This window comes from Panthera uncia, chromosome A2, assembly GCF_023721935.1.
Source record: "Panthera uncia isolate 11264 chromosome A2, Puncia_PCG_1.0, whole genome shotgun sequence".
Lineage (NCBI taxonomy): Eukaryota > Metazoa > Chordata > Mammalia > Carnivora > Felidae > Panthera > Panthera uncia.
This window is the reverse complement of record NC_064816.1, coordinates 84,460,371-84,481,935: the sequence shown is the minus strand read 5'-3', so window position 1 is coordinate 84,481,935 and position 21,565 is coordinate 84,460,371. Positions and strand designations below refer to the sequence as shown.

Genomic DNA, 21,565 nt, shown 5'->3' with positions numbered 1-21,565 from the left:
ATCAAGAACTTCTATTAATTATAGTTCAGCTCCCAAGCTCTTACATTAAATGACAAAAATTACTTAGGCATAAGACAAAAAGCAAGAGGATGGAGATGTTTTACTTTGAATGCTTTTATCACATAATTAAATGCAGTGAAAAGAGACACAGTGGAATCTGAATTTTCTCATTTTTGTTTTATTGCCTTATATGGAGTGTTTATAATTCAGAGGTGATATTATGCCAGTGTACCACAGTGCTTCATTTCTGACTCTCTGTAGCCATCATCTGTTCAGCTTGTCCACTTGGTCAGTTTCATTGCCATGCAGATCGTTAAACACTTTTCGTTTTTAAGTTTATTTATTTATTTTGTGAGAGATTGAGCATGAACATGGGAGGCACAGAGAAAGGACAAGAGGGAGGAACCCAAGCAGGCTCCACAATGTCAGCACAAAGCCCAGTGTGGGGCTCGAACTCAAGAAACATGAAAGCACGATTGGAGCCGAGTTGGACACTTAACCGTCTGAGCCACCCAGGCACCCCCAGATTATCAAATGCTTTGAATAACACCTTTCCTTACCCTTGTAATTAATTTTTAATGAGAGAGTACTGTTGGTACTTTTTGTGTTGCTTTTTCAGGGTTATGTTAGAGGGGTGACTGGGTGGGTCAGTCGGTTAAGCGTCAAACTCTTGATTTCAGCTCAGGTCATGATCTCACGACTCATGGGTTTGAGTCCCGCCTTGGGCTCTGTGCTGACAGTGTGAAGCCTGTTTGGGATTCTCTCTCTCCCTTTCTCTCTGCTCCTCCCCAATGCACGCATGTGCTCCCCCTCTCTCTTTCTCAAAATAAATAAACTTACAGAAGAAAAGAATAGTTTATGTTGTCTCTTAGCTTAACAAGAGCCTTTGCATTTTAGCATGATGCCCTGGGAGGAAAATTTATCCAAGAAAATTTTTCTGAGATTCTCTAATCTGATTATTAATTGGATTTAGTTGTAACATATTCCATTTCTTATTCCAAATACTTTATCCTATCAGTAGAATATATTAGTTGCCACTAAAAGAGCATCAGACTCCCATACACTGAATTCATTAGATGCATTTGTAGTTTTAGGTAAAAAATGGTGACACAACTAATTCCCATTGAGACTTTAATTACGTTTAGGAAAAAAATACTCTATATTACATCTATTAATTTAAGTAATATTATTTTTTAGTTTATCAGTTACTTAATTTTAAAGAAATAATGACAGGTTAGATTTAGTTTATGACCATTGAGGTTACAAATTATTATATAATTTGTAATTACATTCACTATATTTTAATCAAAAGTTATTCTTCTCTTTATCTTAATAGTGTCCCAGTAAAACATTTGGTGGATTTGACTCTACAAAAGACCTTCCTGATGATGTTATAACATTTGCAAGAAGTCATCCAGCTATGTATAATCCAGTGTTTCCTATTAATAACCGCCCAATAATGATCAAAACAGATGTCAATTATCAGTTTACACAAATTGTGGTAGATCGAGTGGATGCAGAAGATGGCCAGTATGATGTTATGTTTATTGGAACAGGTAAATGTTTTTAATTTTAGCCCTGAATTTCCTTGTAGACCGTTAACTTACTGAGTAAACTAAGAACTGAGGGAAGTTTTTAGAGTCGCTGTCAAGATAAAGTTAATCTCTAATAAATGACTAAAAAACCTGAACATCCACCATGAGAGTGCGTTATTAAAAAGTAATAATTTGAGGTATATTAATTTAAACAAAATCTCCTTTTCAATCAAAAGTTGATTAATACATTCAGGTAAGGCTAATGATTAGGTAAACAATGTCTAGAAGTGAATCATAACTCTTTTCTGTCCATTGACTTTTTAGAACAAAGATGTATTTTCAAACCATGCCTAAAACTCCCAAGACATTCGATAATGTTTCTGGGCTATATTGATGCAAAATTACCTAACTTTAAAATTATCATGGGGCGCCTGGGTGGCTCAGTCCGTTAAGCGTCTGACTTCGGCTCAGGTCATGATCTCACGGTCCGTGAGTTCGAGCCCCGCGTCGGGCTCTGTGCTGACAGCTCAGAGCCTGGAGCCTGCTTCCGATTCTGTGTCTCCCTCTCTCTCTGCCCCTCCCCCGTTCATGCTCTGTCTCTCTCTGTCTCGAAAATAAATAAACATTAAAAAAAAAAAAAAAAAGTATCATAGGGTGGAAATCTTGTACAAAATAAATTTTGGCAAAAATTTGTTTAGTGTTTTTGCCATACAATGGGAGAAAACAAAACAAAATAAAAATTTCATCAGTTGAAGAACAAAATGGACCGTAAGAATCATCAGATAAATTTTAGGTTCATTTCTACAGAAATTTAACAATACATTTTTAGTAACTCCATGATTAGAAACAAACTTTTTGCATATATATTTTCAGAATGAATCCCATTGTATTATGGCATATTTTCCCCCTACTCTCTTTATTAATACTATTTTGAAAGCACCAGTTACAAACCTGAAACTTGCTATTTAGGGTCAGATTCCATGGCAATAAATTCCTAGTCTCCATTAGCATTGTTAACTGACATAAATCAGTGGGAAGCAGAATGACTGCTCCACTGAAACCTTGTATAATAGCATGTATTTTCCCTTGGTGAGAAACAGAAAAAAAAACAACAAAAAAACTGAATTAACTACAGGGGAATGGCAACTGTGTGGTAAGTGCTTTAAAGACTTAAAGTCTTATAATGAAATTGTGAAATACTTATATTTTCAGGTGTAACAGTGTCAGGTTCTGAGCAATAGAGTGCAGTTTACTTTTATGAGTGAGAACATTTACCAAATTGTAGAATCCCAAAGACACTCCAAGTTTGATAAAAGTCAGTGAATTCCAAGTATCAACTTCTGGTTATATAAATCTTTAGAAACTGTAAGATGATAGGATTTGTCTTCAGTAAATATTAGTTTACCATTTAATGTCAAAGTATAATTAGATCTATCTACAGAGTAATTAAGTTTATTCAATAATGTCACACTTACCTTTTTTTTCACCTCTGGCCTAAACATGTTGAGAAGTCCCTCACTCACTGTCAATGAAGCAAAAGCTTGCTTCCGGCTATTTGACCAAAGAAATCCAATCATGAGTTTTTAATTCCTTTTGGACACAGGCTATCTTTAAAGGGACCAATTTCATGAGAATGTTGAATGTCTGAAGATGCGGATGGCTATTGGTCAGTACAGGCCAGGGTCATCTGTCAGCAAAGTAAATTGATTATAGTAATTTTATCTTTTAACTGGGTTGCACATCACAGTGTATTGATCCTAGTTGAGTAATCTGATTCAATTTGTGTGAAATTGTTTGAAATACTACTCAGTAAAACTAGATCTGGAACACAGATAAAGTTATGTTTGGATACTGGAAACCCATCAGAGGCACTGAATAGATTAACCTAATTTACCTTTAATCTTTGGTGTTATGAGTAGTCTAAAGTCCTCTATAAACATAAAAGTAACCTCTTAACAGAGGGCACTTTTTTCACTTTACAAGGGATACACTAGCAACTTTTCTTTCTTTCTTCTTCTTTTTTTTTCCTCACTAGCAACTTTTCTTATCTCACATAGCACATCATATTGATGCCCCGAAAATGGTTATCAATGGTTATTCACTGAATACAGTAAATGATTTTTCCGGTGTGGCTTATTCTTTACTGGTATGATTCTTCTTTTCAAATAATGAGTCAGCTGAACTTGATTAAAATGAGCCAGTTGAAGCTAAAAATAATTGATCAGCTGATCAGAACTGGAATGTTGAAGAGTCCATACTGGAAAAATAATATCTTCTAAACACAGTTTAGGGTAAAAGCGACAGCTCTTTTCCTTGAAACAATTTGTCTCTTTTCACAATGAAAATTAGAATAAACAATCCTTTAAATCTCTATACAATGTATTCAGTTTAATAGTTTTTATGACATATGCTGTGGAATTTAAATTTCTTTAATACTCTAAAATTGATTATTCAAGACATTAATCAGACCAGTTTGTTAACCAAAGTTGATTAATCAATATTGAGCAACTACCAGAACAAGTAATCCAAGGTGTTTATTTTGTGAAATCAAGTTATTGTCATTCATCACTTAATGGTCATTGAGCCGTCTTTAGGGGCCTATAAGTACTACAGGCTTCCAGGTGCCTGGGGGATGAGCAGCAGGTTCTGAGGCTTCACTACTTCTGTTGCTGGACAACATTCCTTGCATTTTGCATCTATATTAAATCTTCACAGGTAGTCCCAGATTTCACAACAAAAGTGGAAAAACTTGCTATATCAACTGGCATTATTTTTTTTAGTTTTTTTTTCCTGAGACACCTGACAACAGAGATTAAAAATTAAAAAAAATATAATTCAACCTAGTGATTAGTATGTGTGTATGTGTGTGTATATATATGTGTGTATATATATGTATATATACACACATATATATACATTTAATTTTGCAATTTCAGAATAAAACCATCTTCAAAGCTTCATATATTTCTGAAAATTCAGCTATTTTCATTGCACAGCTATGTTCACACTTTATCTAGTTGCATGTAATGCATTTGAATATATATTTTACCAGTGCTGTAACAAAAAAAAAAAAAAAAGGAAGACTGAGGTCAAAATGTACTTTCTGGTCAAATACTATTTCCATTCATGAACATTAACCTTTGTTCAGATCTATTTAAACTGTGTTCTCCTCCTCCACTTTCTTTCAAAGATGTTGGGACCGTTCTTAAAGTAGTTTCAATTCCTAAGGAGACTTGGCATGATTTAGAAGAAGTTCTGCTGGAAGAAATGACAGTTTTTCGGGTGAGTGCTGCTTAATTTCAAGTGTCAACAAGTTCACTTGTATGTCTTTCCCCCAGGACAGCTGCACACTGAACTTGGTATGGACAAGTAGTCTAGCATACCCTTCTAATTAGCTTGTCAATTAGAAAGCCAGACACTAGCCAAAATAAACCTTGAAACTTTCAATGCTAGTTAAATCTAAAAATGTAAAGAAATATATTCTTGGCTCATATTTTGTTTTCTCAATAATAAAATATGTGATTTACATTTTACACTATTTATGTAGGTTACCTCACTGAATAAACTCATGCTGCTCCCTGCCCCCCACCCCCCAATCTCCTCTTTCATGCTTTAGGATATAACTGGAATGATAGGTAACTTCCATGAGTGTATTAAGAGAAAAATACACTCAGAATGATAGGGGAATGAAGACATTGCAGTCATTTTTTTTTTTGGCTTATTCATGAATTGTTTTATCATATTTTCTTAAAGAAATAATTTGTTAGCAAAAAAAGTTTGAGGTGTTTAGATCACCGGTGACAAATTTGTTACGGGTTCCTAGTCTACACACTTAAGGAATGTATAGATACTTGTTCCTTTGTCCAGGATCATGGATGGCCCGGGTAAATTTATATAGGACTGGGGGTAGAGGCAGCAGAATATGGGTTGAAGTGAGAACAGAGAACTGAAGTAATATAACATACACCATAATGCCCGTTGTTTCTTTTAGATAATGTGCTAATAGGGGAGAGTGTAAATCTAAGCACACCTTGATATGAATTATTTATGAATTTTGACAGGGAAATAGATGCCTATAAGAAGTGTTATTTCAATTTTTTATAAAAGAATAATGCAAACATTGAGACATTTATAATGGCAAAATAAAGTGGAATTAGATGACAAAAAATGAGAAAACATTGGATCTAGTCTCACAACTTAAAATTATCTCATTTAGTCTCAGGTGTTCCAGATACTTTAAATTTGTCACTTGTCTTAAATATTTTAATTGTGAGCAAAGACTTCCTAAGACTTTTAGTAGCCCCATATTTCTAGACCATTTTGTTTAACCCAGTAGGGCTCTTGCTCACTATTCAGTAACATTTTGAAGAGAAAGTAGAATATGGCAAGTTCTTAATATATATTCACATAATTAAAATTATGATTAGCACTGAAACACATCACTGGTGAATCAAGACATAGGTATCCTATAATAACAACAAAACAGTGTTCTGGTGGAAGGACTTTAGGCTCTTCAGTCACATCTACATAGCATTTTTTGGAAACACGTGTATGGTCTCTTTGAGCTTCCCCATCAGTGAAAACAAGGAAGCTAGGAATCTGATTTTGGCTCAGGTCATGATGTCACGGTTTGTAAGTTTGAGACCTGCATAGGGTGAGCTCGAGCCTTGCTTCATCTGCACATGAGCCCCGCTTCGGGTGAGGTCATGACCTCTTTCAGGTGAGCTCATGCCTGCTTTGGGTGAGCCCACTTCTCTCTCTCTCTCTCTCTGTCCCTTGTGGGATTCTCTCTCTCTCTCTGACCCCCCGCCCCGCCCCACCCCTCACTCACTTGTGCCCTCTCTCTTTGTCAAAAAACAAAACAAGGAAGCTAGAAAAATTAGAGACCCTTACATAAAGCATCCAGGGTAGTGCCAGGTACCATGCTCAAAATTTTATTAATACATGTTTATTGTTTTAGAGTATTGTTCATGTGTATTGTTTTACATTGAAATTAAGCCACATTTCCAGTAGACTTTTCTATTAATTTTTGGGTTAAGTCTTGAAAATAATAAAAATCATCACCATCCTATTCTGACTTTTAAAATCATATATTTTGGCCTTATTTTATGTCTATTATAGAGTAATAACTAACCACTCTTGTTCACTAATCACAAACTTGTTCCTGTTTCAGTTTCAGTATTTATACATTGATACACTAGCCTATGAATTCAAAAATACATTTATCCAAGTGGACTGTATTAACAACATAGAGTCCATCTATTTTACCAAATTACAAGCACTAAGAGGTGAATAAGCAGCATGCTGTCTTGTGTTCAATAGCACACAGTTGTTGTGTCTCTGGAGCCTAAAATATGTTTTCAACCAACATCTATTAAATGAATGAAGGAATCAGTATTTTTTTTATTAAAATCCAAGTTCGTTAACATATAGTGTAATAATGGTTTCAAGAGTAGAATTGAATAACTCATCACTTACATATAACACCCAGTGCTCACCCCAACAAGTGCCCTCCTTAATGCCCATCACCCATTTAGCCCATCTCCCCCCAACACCCCACCAGCAACCCTGAGTTTGTTCTCTGTATTTAAGTCTTTAACGGTTTGCCTCCCTCGCTGTTTTTATCTTATTTTTCCTTCCCTTCCCCTATGTTCCTCTGTCTTGTTGCTTAAATTCCACATGTAAATGAAATCATACGATACTTATCTTTCTCTGACTGACTTATTGTGCTTAGCATAATACCCTCTAGTTCCATCCATGTTGTTGCAAATGGCAAAATTTCATTCTTTTTGATCACTGAGTAATACTCCATTAATCAGTATTGGTGAGAAAATGAACTATGAGAAATTAAAGATTTGTGGTATTCCTCAGGGAGCCCATACTTAAAGTGAGGTGCCAGAATGTGTGGAAAACAGACCGGAAATAGCAGCAAGTTATCCCGTTGATTATATCCCATAGAATTCTCTAGCGGAAAGAAAAAATACTATGTTAGCTTAAAAATATCTTAAATATCTTTATTAATTCCAGAAACTCTTACTTTTGTATTTGCCATGGTTCCTTTGTGACTTTCCCTTTAGTTGTTGTGTATGTTATTACCTGTGCCTCTAGGATTTTAAGTCTGCATTTCACATCTCAGCTATGTTCTTTAGTACATTACTAAAATTCTAGTTTAAAAAGGTGTTAATGTAAGCTAATCTGTTAAATGATGTAACAAAATCTTAAAAGGTTGAAAGCCAACAATCTTACACTCACAAATATTTAATATCTATTAGATTTTAGTATCTTGCAGTTTCCAGGGAAATATGTAACTGAATTAAACCTATGATAACTACTGAGTGACATTTTTGTGGTTTTTAAGGTATCATCAGAAAGGTTATTGATCATTCTGTAACAGATATAAGTAAGTAATATTATGCTGGTATGGAAGTGATTTTTTGTGAGTTTACGATTTTGTAAAAAGATTCTTTGCAACCTGGGACACATCTCCTTCCATAGATAAATGCCCCAGTTCTCTCCCATATTCTATGCTATGCATTATTGTCATTATTATTTCTTTGGCACTCAAGTAGACAAAACATATTTGGGCAGAGTTTAGAGAAATGTTTACTTTTAACATTCTATTCTATCAGGCAGAGTTCATACATATATTATGGTCTAGCAATTGGAATATTTCACTGTCAAACTTTGTTTAATTTTGTAGTGGGAGGAAAAAAAACACAACACATTAAAGCAATTGCTATATACAGTGAAACAAGCAGAGATATGTTACAGTTTCTATGTTTCTATTTAAGCCTTACATGTCATTCCATTTAATATAAAATAAAATTAAAAAGTGTTAAGCTGAGCATAACAGTATTTTGACAAAGTAAATAGACGAGGAACAAATTTAGACTCATGTTAGTATCTGATACTCTTGGATTTTAATGTCAACCAACAAGTTAATTTTACCAAAATATCATCTCTAGGAGACCATATTCATTATGTGTCCTTGCTACGCTGAATAACCAAACTTCATATAAAAGCCTGAATTAAAGCCAGTACCATATCCTTTGCCATCTTGAGATTGGTTTTAGGAAAACACCCTGGCTAATCACAGAACATTTCAGTGGTTTCAGTTATATCCAAGATACTTTTTTTTTTTTTTTATTCTGGGTGAAATAAAATCCCAATCAGAACATAGAAAGAAAAATATCCCTCAGTAATAAAAATTTCCATTTTGGAATAAAATTTTAATAGGTAATAAGAGGTGAAATAAAATTGGCATTGGTATAAGACTCGAGAAATGATTTTAAATTGCCGTTACATATTCAAAATGGTATAGAAGTACTAAGATGCAAACTTAATTCAAATATTACTTGGAATCATAAATGTGTATTTGGACCATATTTACTATGTGATTCTGAACAACTTGATTAAAGTCAAGCAAGCCTCAATCTCAAATTTTTAAAGTTTTTTAAAAATTAATTTTACTAGTAAATTAATATTACTAGTAAGGTATTAACAATAGCTATTGTTAACTAATTATACAAATGAAAATCTCTTTAAAATTCTTGAAAGGGGCGCCTGGGTGGCTCAGTCGGTTAAGCTTCTGACTTCGGCTCAGGTCATGATCTCACAGTCCGTGAGTTCGAGCCCCGTGTCGGGCTCTGTTGACAGCTCAGAGCCTAGAGCCTGTTTCAGTCTGTGTCTCCTTCTCTCTCTGCCCCTCCCCCGTTCATGCTCTGTCTCTCCCTGTCTCAAAAATAAATAAAATGTTAAAAACAAATTTAAAAAAAAATAAAATAAAATTCTTGAAAAAGCCCACGTCTATAACTTACTTAAAAATATTCAAAAGTTGTAAACCTAGACATTTGCTGATTTTCACTTTACTCAGTATGGGATCTTCTTTCCTGCAAGGAAGGTTTTACTTTTTGACAGAGGAGTGTTACATCAAGAGGCAGTGCATTTAGCACCACCGGTTTTATTTATAGTCCTATTGACTGCAAAGGATTGCAAGGTAGTTACATTGATAGCGCATGCATTTTAAACTCAATTTATGCAATGTTCCATGAACAGCTGAGCTAACAAATGAAAGAGTTTAATTTTCATTCAAATGTAAAACATAATTGATGCTTTCCAAAACCTAGTCTATTAACTCATTCTGAAGGAGCGTCCGCATGCTTTAGCATCCAGGGAGTTATGTCAGATTCTCCTGGGATCAGCAGGTTGAAAAGCTCTGCAAGTAAGAAAGTTTAATAAGGACTGGATTAAAATATCTGCAAAAAATAAATTAAAAAAAAATAAAATAGAGTAAATTAGAGTCATAGAAAATCTTGAAAAGATGCTAAGTTTTTAATTTCATTTTTACTTGAACACTAATTAACTTTGCAATTGAAACCGGTTTCATGAAAAAATGCTTATGAAGCTACATCTGTTTTAAATGGAAGTCATATTCACTACCAGCTCTTTCTCAGAAAAAGAAATATAGCTTATTTAAATGGATTTCATCTGAATATATTGTCTATTAAAATTCAACAGCCTACAGCAAATAGCACATTCTATTCCAAACTGTTATTAATTTCCTGGCCTAAAAAATAAATAAAATTCTTTTAATTAAGAGATCCTAGGATCTTAATTTAAGAATTTTGAAATCATAATATGGTACAATAGAGTTTGGTTGTGTATTAGGGTTTGTTTTGTTTTACAATTTGTGTATGAAATAATTTATTTTCATCTACTTATAGATGTTTATTTTTTTTTTTTGTCAGTGATCATGAAATGCCTAAATATTAATCAGGTTCACCATTACATAGTTGCACTTAGGTTTTTATAAGAAACTAGACATAGCTAACTTTCACTTCAGTTATACTAGCATTAATTCTCTATCCCAAAAGCACTTTCCTTGCACTTTGGCTGTAAAATTTATTTCATGAAAGTCTATGTGAAGTTAGCTGCTTACATAAGTACATAACTATTTCTCATGTGAAACTGTTGGAATGGAAGAAGTTGCTGTGGAAAATTTTCCTAACTCCTTCAAATTGTCTGTTTGGGTTCATTGATTCCAATACTATACAGACCTAAATACAGTAGGCAATTTTGTCTTTTAAAGCTGAAAATCTGTGATGAATTGTCCCCTTGATTTTTGTGATTTGATGGTACCAAATTTTAAAGATATCTCCGCAAAGAAAAAATTGGTGGGTATGCCAAGACATCATAGCTGTCTTTCTGACTGATAATCCTATAGAAAGTTCTTATTTTTAATTTCACTAATTTATGCTATGAAAATGGGAAATAATGGGAAATCTCTAAATTGTTAATTTACATCCTAAGTCATTTGTTTCATTTGTGTCTCTGGCAAGTTGTCTTAAATTTGGTAGGAATATCCTGTGATCAGTTTAGATATCTGAGTTTAAAGTGAAAATCTGCAATTCTGTAGCATAGAGGGGGTAATTAAAACCACAAGAGTGGATGAGCTACCAGGAAAAGAATGTAGCATCCAAAGGAGAGTGGAAAGGAGCAGGCAAGGGAAGGCGAACAGATGAGGAATGGCTGAAGGACGAGAAGACTGTGAAAGAGGCTAAGAATAAATAGTGGAGCTGTAACGCATTGGGCTCCTGGGTGGCTCAGTGGGTTGGGTGTCAACTCTGCATTTCATCTCAGGTCATGATCCCAGGTTTGTGGGATCAAGCCCCACATCCATCCAGCTCCGAGCTGAGCCTGGAATCTGCTTAAGATTCTCTCTCTTTCCCTCTGTTCCCTCTGCCCGTCTTCCCACTTTGCTGCCACTTTGCTCATGCTCTCTCGCTCTTAAAAAAAAAAAAAAAAAAAAAAAAAGAGAGAGAGTTCCAAGGCATAATGAAATTTAATAGAGGAAGCAGTCAAAAAGAAATGAGCGGTCAATAGTGCCATGTCAAACAAAAAAAGTCCAGTAATAATAATATAGACTGAAAGTGTTCATTCACTAATACAGCTCATTAGTGATTTCTGCTTCTAAGAATCATAGGCCACCTCCCCAGGGGAGGGGATAGCCTCAGTGTGCTGAGAAATCAGTAACACTGAATGGGACATGAACAACACAATACATATTTTTAAAGACTTTTCAGGTTAACTTAAAAGATTAAGGAAAGACCTTTTTAAAAGATGCCTGTCTTTATTTCAGACAAATTAAGTGGAAGGAACAGAATGTACTGGGGAAAGTGGAAGAGATAGAAAGGAACTGGAGAATTTAGTAGAGCATTAATTCATTTATTCATTCACTAACTCATTAATTCATTCATTTAACAGATTTTATTGAGAACTTACAAATACCAGAAACAATCCCAGGTGCTAGGAATGTGGCAGTGAATGAAACAACCAAAACCCCTGTCCTAAATTCCAGTGAGGGGCAGGGGGTAGTGAGGGGTGAGTTGTGGAGACAAACTAGAAAAAGAAATAAGAGATGCCTCCCCTGTCCCTCCTTATATCCTGCTATCCTTACCTCCAACACAGCCTCACTGTGTGCCCCAGGACTTCTCTGACAGCAGGCAAAAGGACAGGAGTCACAACTGGAAGTATGGGAGATTTAACACCCCTGTGGGCATCTAATGAGTAATGGAATGAATCAGTTGTTTTCTTGGTATAAATCTCAGTGGACAATTTTGAGAGTAATTGTCTGTTGTCTTCAGATTTTCCCTCAGTGGTGACTTCCATAACACATCTTTTTTTGACTTTTTCTCCTTCTTCTTAAACCTTAACTCCTCACTCCTACCCCCTACCTACAGATAAGAATTTACCTTAACACTACTTTCAGGTGTGACAGGAAATTCATAAGACACAAGATAAATGTTATATTTATATCATATATATGTTATATACATAATATTTATATACACATAAATGTTGTATGTATATATATATATTTCCAGATTGTGATAAGCACAAGGGAAAAAACCAAAGCAAATAAAGAATATGAGCAGTGTGTGTGTGCCTGTGTGTGTGTATAAAAGAGAGACAGAAGGAATGAGGGAGAAATTTGAATAAACACTGTGCGCCAAGCACATTTGTAAAGTACTTTACATTTATTAACTCATTTAACCTTTTCTTCAATCCTACAAGGAAGATACCATCATACTCATTTTTCAGAGGCGAAAACTGAATTACAAAGAGGTTACATACATCCCCTGGTATCAAACTTTTGGCCAGGTTTGCGTTACTATTTGAGTCTATGCAGTTTGGCATCAGAATCCAACTCTTTACACTTTGTTCAGGGTCCTACATAGTGAGGCCTTTTAAGATTATTCTCCCACCTGTGCCTCTTTTTTCTTTCTCATCAGCCACCTCTGAAACCCCTAAGCAATATCGTTCTTAGTGTTTAGTTTGTCATTGATGAAAGATACGATGGAGTACAGTTCAATGAAAGTAAATCAGAGAGAATATAAGCAATTATGTTCAGGTGAATAGGTTGTTGGTGGTCTAAGTTAACCAAAGAAAGTTATTTTTTACAGCAATTATCTGTGTTCATGATAGGCTTCAGTAGAACACTTAACAAATATATTGGTGGTCAATACTTCCCTAGTTATCATTTTTCTAGATTAGCCTGTTGATAGAAATCGAAGAGATCTTATGCTCTGACAAAAATGTACAGTGTAGGCCTTCATACAATAAGCAGTCAGTTTGAAAAAATAAATGTTAAAAAAAAGTTTTTTTTTAAATAAGCAGTCATTTTGATAATAATAAAATAATCTTATTCTACCTGAGCTCTCACAGTCCTTGACAGCTGGAAATGCCTAATACTATCAGCTTGTCAGTGGTGTTATTAGGAGCTGGCCTGGCACTCACAGGCCAGTGTTCTCCATGTGAGCATATACATTCTCACAGAACACCAGCATCCTACAGGGCTACTCTGAAACCGTGATGAATCAAGAAAAAAGCAAGACTATTCTGTAATCACGTCTGAAAACAGATCAGATTGTAACCATTTCCCAAACCACAAAAAATGATCAAATATCCCCCTATCCTGCTTATATGAGTAATTGCTACTTCTTCATTAAGTACTGCTCTAGCTTCATTCTGTTTTTCCTTCCTCCTAAATAAGATGTACAAAGAGACCTAATCATACAGTTACCTGTGCTCTCTGCAGCATCCCATGCAGAGCAAACCCCACTTCCTTGAGTTGTCCCTCAAATCAACTAACAAGTGCCCAAGACATAGGCGTCCTTTCTAATACTCTCTTGCTGGGCAGTCCTGTAGTTTCCCTTACTGCAGTGAGCAGTAACCCAACTTGATCAACTATGAGTATGTTACTGATAATCTTAGACTGGAGGACATTAACATGCCCATGTTGTCTGCTCCACACATTTAATGTTCATCTTTGCCGTTTCCTTCATGTATCTTATTTCCCAATTATATTGCTTCTTGTAGGCACTGGAGTGAACTCTCTGAGAGCTAATGTTGGTGTTCTATGTTAATTAATATTAATAAATGACTTTTCCAATTGACCAAGCAGTTCACATTTTCTTTCTCTTCTTCAGGAGCCAACTACTATTTCAGCAATGGAGCTTTCCACTAAGCAGGTACTATTGTTACGTATTACAGTCAATATTCTATATTTTGTTAATTTTGTGTTTCAAATCGATAAACATTTATGATTCAGCACATTTTACAGATTTGTTAACAATAGTTGCAAAAAAGTGAAAAGAAAGAAAGCTTACAATAAGCTAGTAGAATGAAAATGAAAGATAATTTTCATTGTCCCATGATTTTGACCCTTCTCACATTCCTATACATGTATTTCTTTAGATCATTATTTGTTGCAAATTTTCATTTATAGCATTTACTTTTGGGGGATTATAATATAATTTGCTTAATAATTATTTTAATCTATCCTTAAAAATGGCATTGGTGGATATTTCAGGCTATAAATAAGTTTATAATTTAATTTAATCTGCATGTATAAACAAATACATTTTACAAACTAATAAGTTGATGCACTGGACTGTATATGTTTGCTAGATCTTAACTCAAAAGTTCATTTTATTTTTTCAGCAGTATTGTGTGCTAGAAAAAACATTTAGTTTGGCTACATATAAAAGGAAAACACCAAAACAGTCACTGCCAAATGATGTTATTAAACTCCATGAATTCAGAAGTTAAGGGTAGCATGTTAATAGTCTTTGGATTCACATTGAATGAATGCTTTGGCAAGACACTTAAGAAACACAAATGACTTCTAATGCTAAATTATATGTACAAAAACAAATATAATTTTAACTTCTAATAAATTATCTTTCCCCCATAGATGTCGTATACCCTTTCTATTCAGTGTATCAGTGGTAACTTCAAAAAAACAAAAACAAACAAAACACACACATACACACACAAACAGAAAAACAAAAAAGGCTTGGATACTGGGTTGAAATTAATTATTAAATAACCTAGCAGAAAAAGCTAGAATGGAGTAGGAAGTCCTTCACTGACTGTTCTGAAAACCTGTATACAAAATTGTTAAATATGAGAATCATTCAGCTAATCTTAGTCCTGAATCATTTACATGTTTTATCTCTGACTGTGCATTATCCCTTTTACAAGACACTAAAATACTGTGCCATTAAAACTCAGCGTATATCCTTTCCACACTTACATATCAAAATAGATTGATAATCTCTGAGATATTTAGAGAAACTCAGAGTGCAGATATTATTGACCTGATACTGTTATCTTACACTTCACAAGTATGTGTTCACCTGTTCTTGCAATCTCAAAACTGTCAAATGTTGGCAAGGAAATCCGGGGATTTCCAGAATGGAAGCTAGATTGGGATATTCTTCATTTAATGATTTTTTCAATTATTTGTTTGTTCTCTACTTGGCTTCATAGCTGATCTTAATTACACTACCTATAATTTTATAAAATATTTCTTTTTATTTAGGTTTTTTTTAAGTACTTTAAGAATTGCCTATTAAATGCAACACATTTCACACACACGCGCACACACACACACACACACACACACACAAACACACACCTAAAACACCAAAAATACTGTGTTTAAAATACCATGATACAAGAAGAGTATTCCTAGCCTTCATTTTCGATTATTGGAAGTTTGATTGCATTCAGATGTGAATCAGTTTTACTCATGCTCACAGAAACTTTAAAAGTGAGCCAGTAGTTTCAAGAGGGGCAAGCAGTGTTGCAACCAATTTTCTGGATAAATAGATTCATCGCCTGCTTATGACCCGAAACTTGTTAAGGAGGATAGTGAGAAAGCCTGTGGTGATGTTAAATTGGGCAGAAAAAGCACATCAGGGTACTTGCTAGTGACTGGATTATGCTCACTGGGGCCTGCAAGCCTCCTCTATATTTCGCTTAGATAGCGTGATTAATTTTGTAGTTCTTTAATAGTACTGCAGAATACTTATAAAATGAAAATGAGACTCAAGTTGTATTTAATTTTGGGCATTTTACCACACTTGAAGTTTTCATTACAGTAATTTTTGGTTTTCTCTTCTTCCCATGTGTTATTTCTCTGGTTTTCTCCTAAAGGGATATGACAGATTTAGATACTGTTATTTACATAATAACTCCTTTCCAAATCAAATGTCATAATCTTAAAATTTTGCAAGTATGAATTTGCTTATGCTCCTTAAGAGCTATTGACCAAACATAGAGACCTTTTGATTTGATATGCCCAACTTAATCAGTAGCTTTTTAAATAGTTCCGACCACAGTACGGGGGTCAGCAAGTCCACATTCACCAGTGCCAATCATGCTAGTGGATATTGCTGCTCCATTTTAACTAATTTAATTGCTGCGATGTTACAAGTTTATTCATTTTTTTTATTGATTTGAGATTGCTTGCCTTCAATACAATCTAAGTCTGTTTGGTTTTTTGTTTTGTTTTGTTTTGTTTTGTTTTTTCAATGATTTTGGAAGAGAGATATAAAGGACAGGAAGGGAAAAGAAGTTCCTTCCATTAGTTAAGTTCTTTGTTCATATTTTTCAAATCATGGTCAACTGTTGTCACATTCTGTCTCTGTAGATGCTTTAAGAGAAGTACAAATCAATCTAATTTTTTCTCAACAAAAAACTTAACAATACTTCATCTTTTCCTCCCAAGGACTTCAACTACTGCTTCTTAATTAGCCATGGTTTGTAGGATCTTTCAGTGCAATAATAAAAGATGAATATAATAAGAAGTTGAGCATCCAGGGGCGCCTGGGTGGCTCAGTCGGTTGAGCATCCTACTTTGGCTCAGGTCATGATCTCACCCCGTCTGTGGGTTCGAGCCCCGCGTCCGGCTCTGTGCTGACAGCTCAGAGCCTGGAGCCTGCTTCAGACATGTGTCTCCCTCTGTCTCTGCCCCTCCCCTGCTCATGCTCTGTCTCTCTTTCTGTCAGAAATAAAACAAACATTAAAAAAAAAAAGTTGAGCATCCACAGTATATACTGTATTCTATACGCTATCCTGTACTAGAATATTGATACAAATTGTCTTCACTACTGGAAGGGAAGAAGCAATATGCATCAGCATAACGGTTTTAATAATGGTTTAGTTTTTATTGTATTACATTCTCCCTCTTACTCCCCTATCTTTTGTTAAGATATAAGTTAGTTGGTTAGCTTTAAGCACAGAATTATTTTCTATGTAAGCACTTTTTATAACCCTAGTCACTTCATAGATTCTAGTAGATATATCAATCTTCATTCAGTTTATGTTTATTTATATGTGTGGTTCATCTTTGAATGTCCTTTGTAAATGCAATTTTAATTATATCCATTGCTATCAGGAAATTTGTAATATTTAAAAAAAATATTTTAATGTTTATTTCTGAAACAGAGACAGAGCATGAGTGGGGGAGGGGCAGAGCCACCCAGGCACCCCAGGAAATGTGTAATATTAAAAGAGCTCACCATGTTTCAGAAACCAGCTTTTCTATAACATCTTTTTCCTTTATGTAGTGGGGAAATTAAAATACACTTTTGAGGTCTTTTCCATGTGTACTGTTACATCAATCAGTATTTATACAACTTTTATTTAAGGCTTACGATAATCATTCAGTCCTTTAGTGCAATAAAAGTGAGCTATAATACTGATTACAGTAAAATGTGGAGAAATCACAAAACAATCTTATTTGTATTTTATTTTGTATGTACATACATTTGCAACATTTTTTAAATGCTACATTGGGTAAACTTTGTTAAAAGCACTTTAAAAATTGTGCTGAAATCCTGAATTAGTTGCTACCAGAAAGTTTTTCTGTGTATTTTACTTCATTTGGTAATTGTAAATTCACTGAGCACAATGACATTGTAGAATGTCTGATCTGGACGTATATTTAAAGATCTAGTGAAATATGCCAATTTTGTGAATAAGGAAGTTAAGTCTTAGAAAAATGAGAGGAATGGCTCAGGATTACACAGAGAATTATTAGAAGCAAGATCTAGAGTCCAGCCACCTTGATGCCCAGTTGAGCACTTTGGCCGTAGCCCCTGAGCTTTCTGTTGAAGTTTACTGCACCAGCCAGAGTGCACTTGATATTGCCCATTTGATGATCTTTCCAGTGAGAAGCAATTTAGTAGTTTTGTTTAAAGTAATCGTCCTGGAGATTGTGCAAGGACAAGACAGCTGACCAATGAAAATTCTCACAAATGCAAGCACAAAAACCTTGCCATACCCCTTCTTATAGAAGGGCAGACTACATCACAAGCAATGTAATAGCAGCACCCAAGAGTCAGAAGAGTCAAATGATCCCTGGGTCAACACCAACCAGAATACATGGCACTGTAGATACACTGATTAATCAAAATTAGAAACAGTAAAAGTAAAAACAAACTTTCTAAGGACAAAACCCTGGACGTTTGAAACTTATATTATTCAGTGTCTTATTTAAATTTTTATTTTTATTGAAATATAATTGATATATAACCATTACTGTCTTCCCTTGGTTTTATACTTTAAAATACACCTGTTTGAGTCAAGTATGGAGATTTTGATCTTGATCTTTTTAAAATGGTCATATTATCTGCCAGGCCAATAGTGACAAAATTGCCAATAATGGGATTTTTTTAAAACCCACTAGTAAAAATGTCTTCTTGATGTATATGGGTAATTTTTTTTTTTTTAAGAAAAAAGATTTTAAAAAACAGGATCGTTTTGTCATCACAGTAAACTCTCTTCACAGCAACAACTCTATATTGGTTCCACCACGGGGGTTGCCCAGCTCCCTCTACACCGATGCGATATTTATGGGAAAGCGTGTGCGGAGTGCTGCCTTGCCCGAGACCCTTACTGTGCCTGGGATGGCTCTTCATGCTCTCGCTATTTTCCCACTGCAAAGAGGTAGGAGAAGTATTAGATATAAATAGACTTTTCTTACCTGATTCCATTTTTAACAGCTTTCTGCATATAAGTACATCACATTTTTCTGATGAATGAAGAGTATCACATAATTCTGATGAATTATTGGAGTTTTGGAGTTTCTTCCCCTTACGTAGTTAAAACAGTCAGAAGAATGTGTATAATTATAGCTCGGTACTAAATATAAGGGAACGTATGGTTTTAATAAATTACTGAGGGAAATCTAAAACATTACAATACTATCCTTGAATGTTGACACTTGGAAATTAGAAAGTTTTGCAACTTCATTTTATACAGGCAGAAAAGGGAGGGCCAAAACCACAGAGGAAGTCAGAATCAGAATCTACACTGGACCTTGTGCCTTTTGGCCAAAATGCTCTGCTCCAAAAATGCTCTTCTTTTTCTATCTAGCAACATTCTATCCTGGTTTTAGATTTTAATAAGGCAGTTTCTGTCCTTGGATGAATGGAAAATTTGCAACAAAAATAATTTATTCACTTTTAGCCTCCTAGTACACAGGGACTCAACTTTAAAGTCAAAAAATTTTCCTAGTTTTAAAGATAACACATTTTTGTATAATGATTAATTAGCATCAAATTATATCTTTCTTTAGCCCCAAATATATATTTATTTGACTCCCCCCAAATTTAAAGGCCACTGTGTTATCATAGTATCATCTTGTATTTGTATTTGTTGAAATATAAAACCATATAATAAAATGGCTATTTATTAATATTTGTGTATGTATTACAGAAATATTTTAAACACGCTCTTAATACTTAAAAGCATTATTTTTGCTTAATTCGAAGTTGCTAAGATATGCCTAGAAGTTACCTAAAACAATATGCCTAGAAAAAAAATAGCTGTAAGTTGTTGTCTGGGACATTAAGGGTATGTGATGTAGGAGTACTATTAACCTTCAGGGAACTCTTAGACACATCCTAAATGTTGTACGCAAAGTTAGTTTACTTCTGTTTGAAAAAATAAGAACACTTCCTTAATTTGACAAAATATTTATCTCAACATATTCTCTACTACTCACATAGGGATCCCTTTCTCTGTTAATTATTTACCAGTATTTAAGAAACAAGCAATGAAAGGTGAGAGTCGTATACCATATCTTGCTAATATAAGCCCAAAGCTTAGCAGTATGTACATCAACCTATTGAAACATAAAATAGAAATCAGAGTTATCAAGCCACTGCATTTTAGGAGCAATACAATTTGTTTTATTTTATTTATTTATTTATTTTTTGCTATAGTTAACGTTTTACAAGAAGCTGTGATGTGGGTTTTTTTCACTGCTAGTCAGCTGTGTTCTTCAACATATGCATCATTTATAGTGTTTTGAAAAAATTTTAGGGGAAAGGAATAGCCCTAATGCCTAATGCCTACTGCCTACTTAAATCTTTTTTTTTTAAGTTTATTGATTTATTTTGAGAGAGAGAGAGAGAGAGAGAGAGAAAAAACAGGGGAGAGGCAGAGACAGAATCCCAGACAGGCTCCATGCTGTCAGAGTGGAGACCAGCCCAGGGCTTGAACTCACAAACCGTGACATCATGACCGGAGCTAAAATCAAGAGTCGGACATTTAACTGACTGAGCCACCCAGGTGTCCCTACTTAAATGTTTTGATTACACACTTCAGATAACATTGGCTTTAGTATTAAATCATCTATAACTTAAATCTATCCTATAATCAGTCCATATAGATTAAAAGTTATCTTGTTAATATTATACGTAAATATAGTATTAGCTTATTCCATTTAATAAATAGAATTTTCTCAAGCCTTCAACATTCAGAATTAAGAGAACGTGTTTGTATTCTTTCATATACCAACTGATTTTGTTAGAAGTTTAAATCTAAAACAAACGTGTAGTGTGGAGGTAATGTGTTATAGAATGAAGAAACCATCGATAGTTTAATAAGTAGCAATTTGCAGTTTTTATAGCACTAAAATTAAATTACTTAAGGTTGAACTTTTATGGTTCTTAAAATCAGTAAGATCTAGGCTTTTAGTGTTGAAAAACATAAAAATTCAGATTTCAGTTAAAAATGAGTGTCATTTCCTTTCCATGTGGAAGTGTATATAACATTACCTAATTTAGTAATAATTCATTCAAATTTTAAGCTTTTTTAATAAGAAAGAAGTTAAAAATAAGAAAACTACATCTATAATAAGTTAAAAATCTGTACATTATTATATATTTGAAATATGTTTACCGCATACCTACAAATCCAGATTGAAGGAATTATCATTAACACGTTTTTTGTTGTGCCTTGAAGATTTTACTTAATCCAATTTCATGTGTCCTTGAAAAGGATGTTTAGAGGCCTCACAATTTATATATTCTTTGTGATGGCATTTTTCAAAAGCTTGAATGGCAGTAAAAAATGCCTTTCCAAATGCTTTGTGGTTCGTGTTTCACAAGTTCCCTTGTTGGCTCAATTTTGAAATGTGCAACATCTGTTTGATAGTCTCACCAATTCTACAAATAGAAATCTATAAATACTTTAGTCTTCTAAATTTATGAATACAGTAACAATTTCCATGTTTGCAGTTCTCATTGGCCTTTGTGAGAACTCTCTTCAGTGATGGTAACTAACTTTGCAACAGGACAATAATCATTAAAATCGACACAGAAAACAGTTGAGCAAGTGTCCCCAGTCTTTCTCATTCTGCTATGCGTAGCCAATCTCCATGTTTAGCCTCT

General features: G+C 34.3%; 1 protein-coding gene across 3 annotated transcripts in view; it reads left to right on the top strand.

The window, feature by feature from the left end:
- Positions 1-21,565, top strand: part of SEMA3A (semaphorin 3A) — a 465,628-nt gene that overhangs the window by 421,777 nt on the left and 22,286 nt on the right. For all 3 annotated transcript variants that reach the window (XM_049641371.1, XM_049641370.1, XM_049641368.1), the window contains 4 exons: positions 1,337-1,556; positions 4,726-4,817; positions 14,024-14,065; positions 18,676-18,833. In XM_049641371.1, coding sequence (XP_049497328.1) covers positions 1,337-1,556; positions 4,726-4,817; positions 14,024-14,065; positions 18,676-18,833 — 512 coding nt within the window. The remainder of the gene's footprint in view (positions 1-1,336; positions 1,557-4,725; positions 4,818-14,023; positions 14,066-18,675; positions 18,834-21,565) is intronic.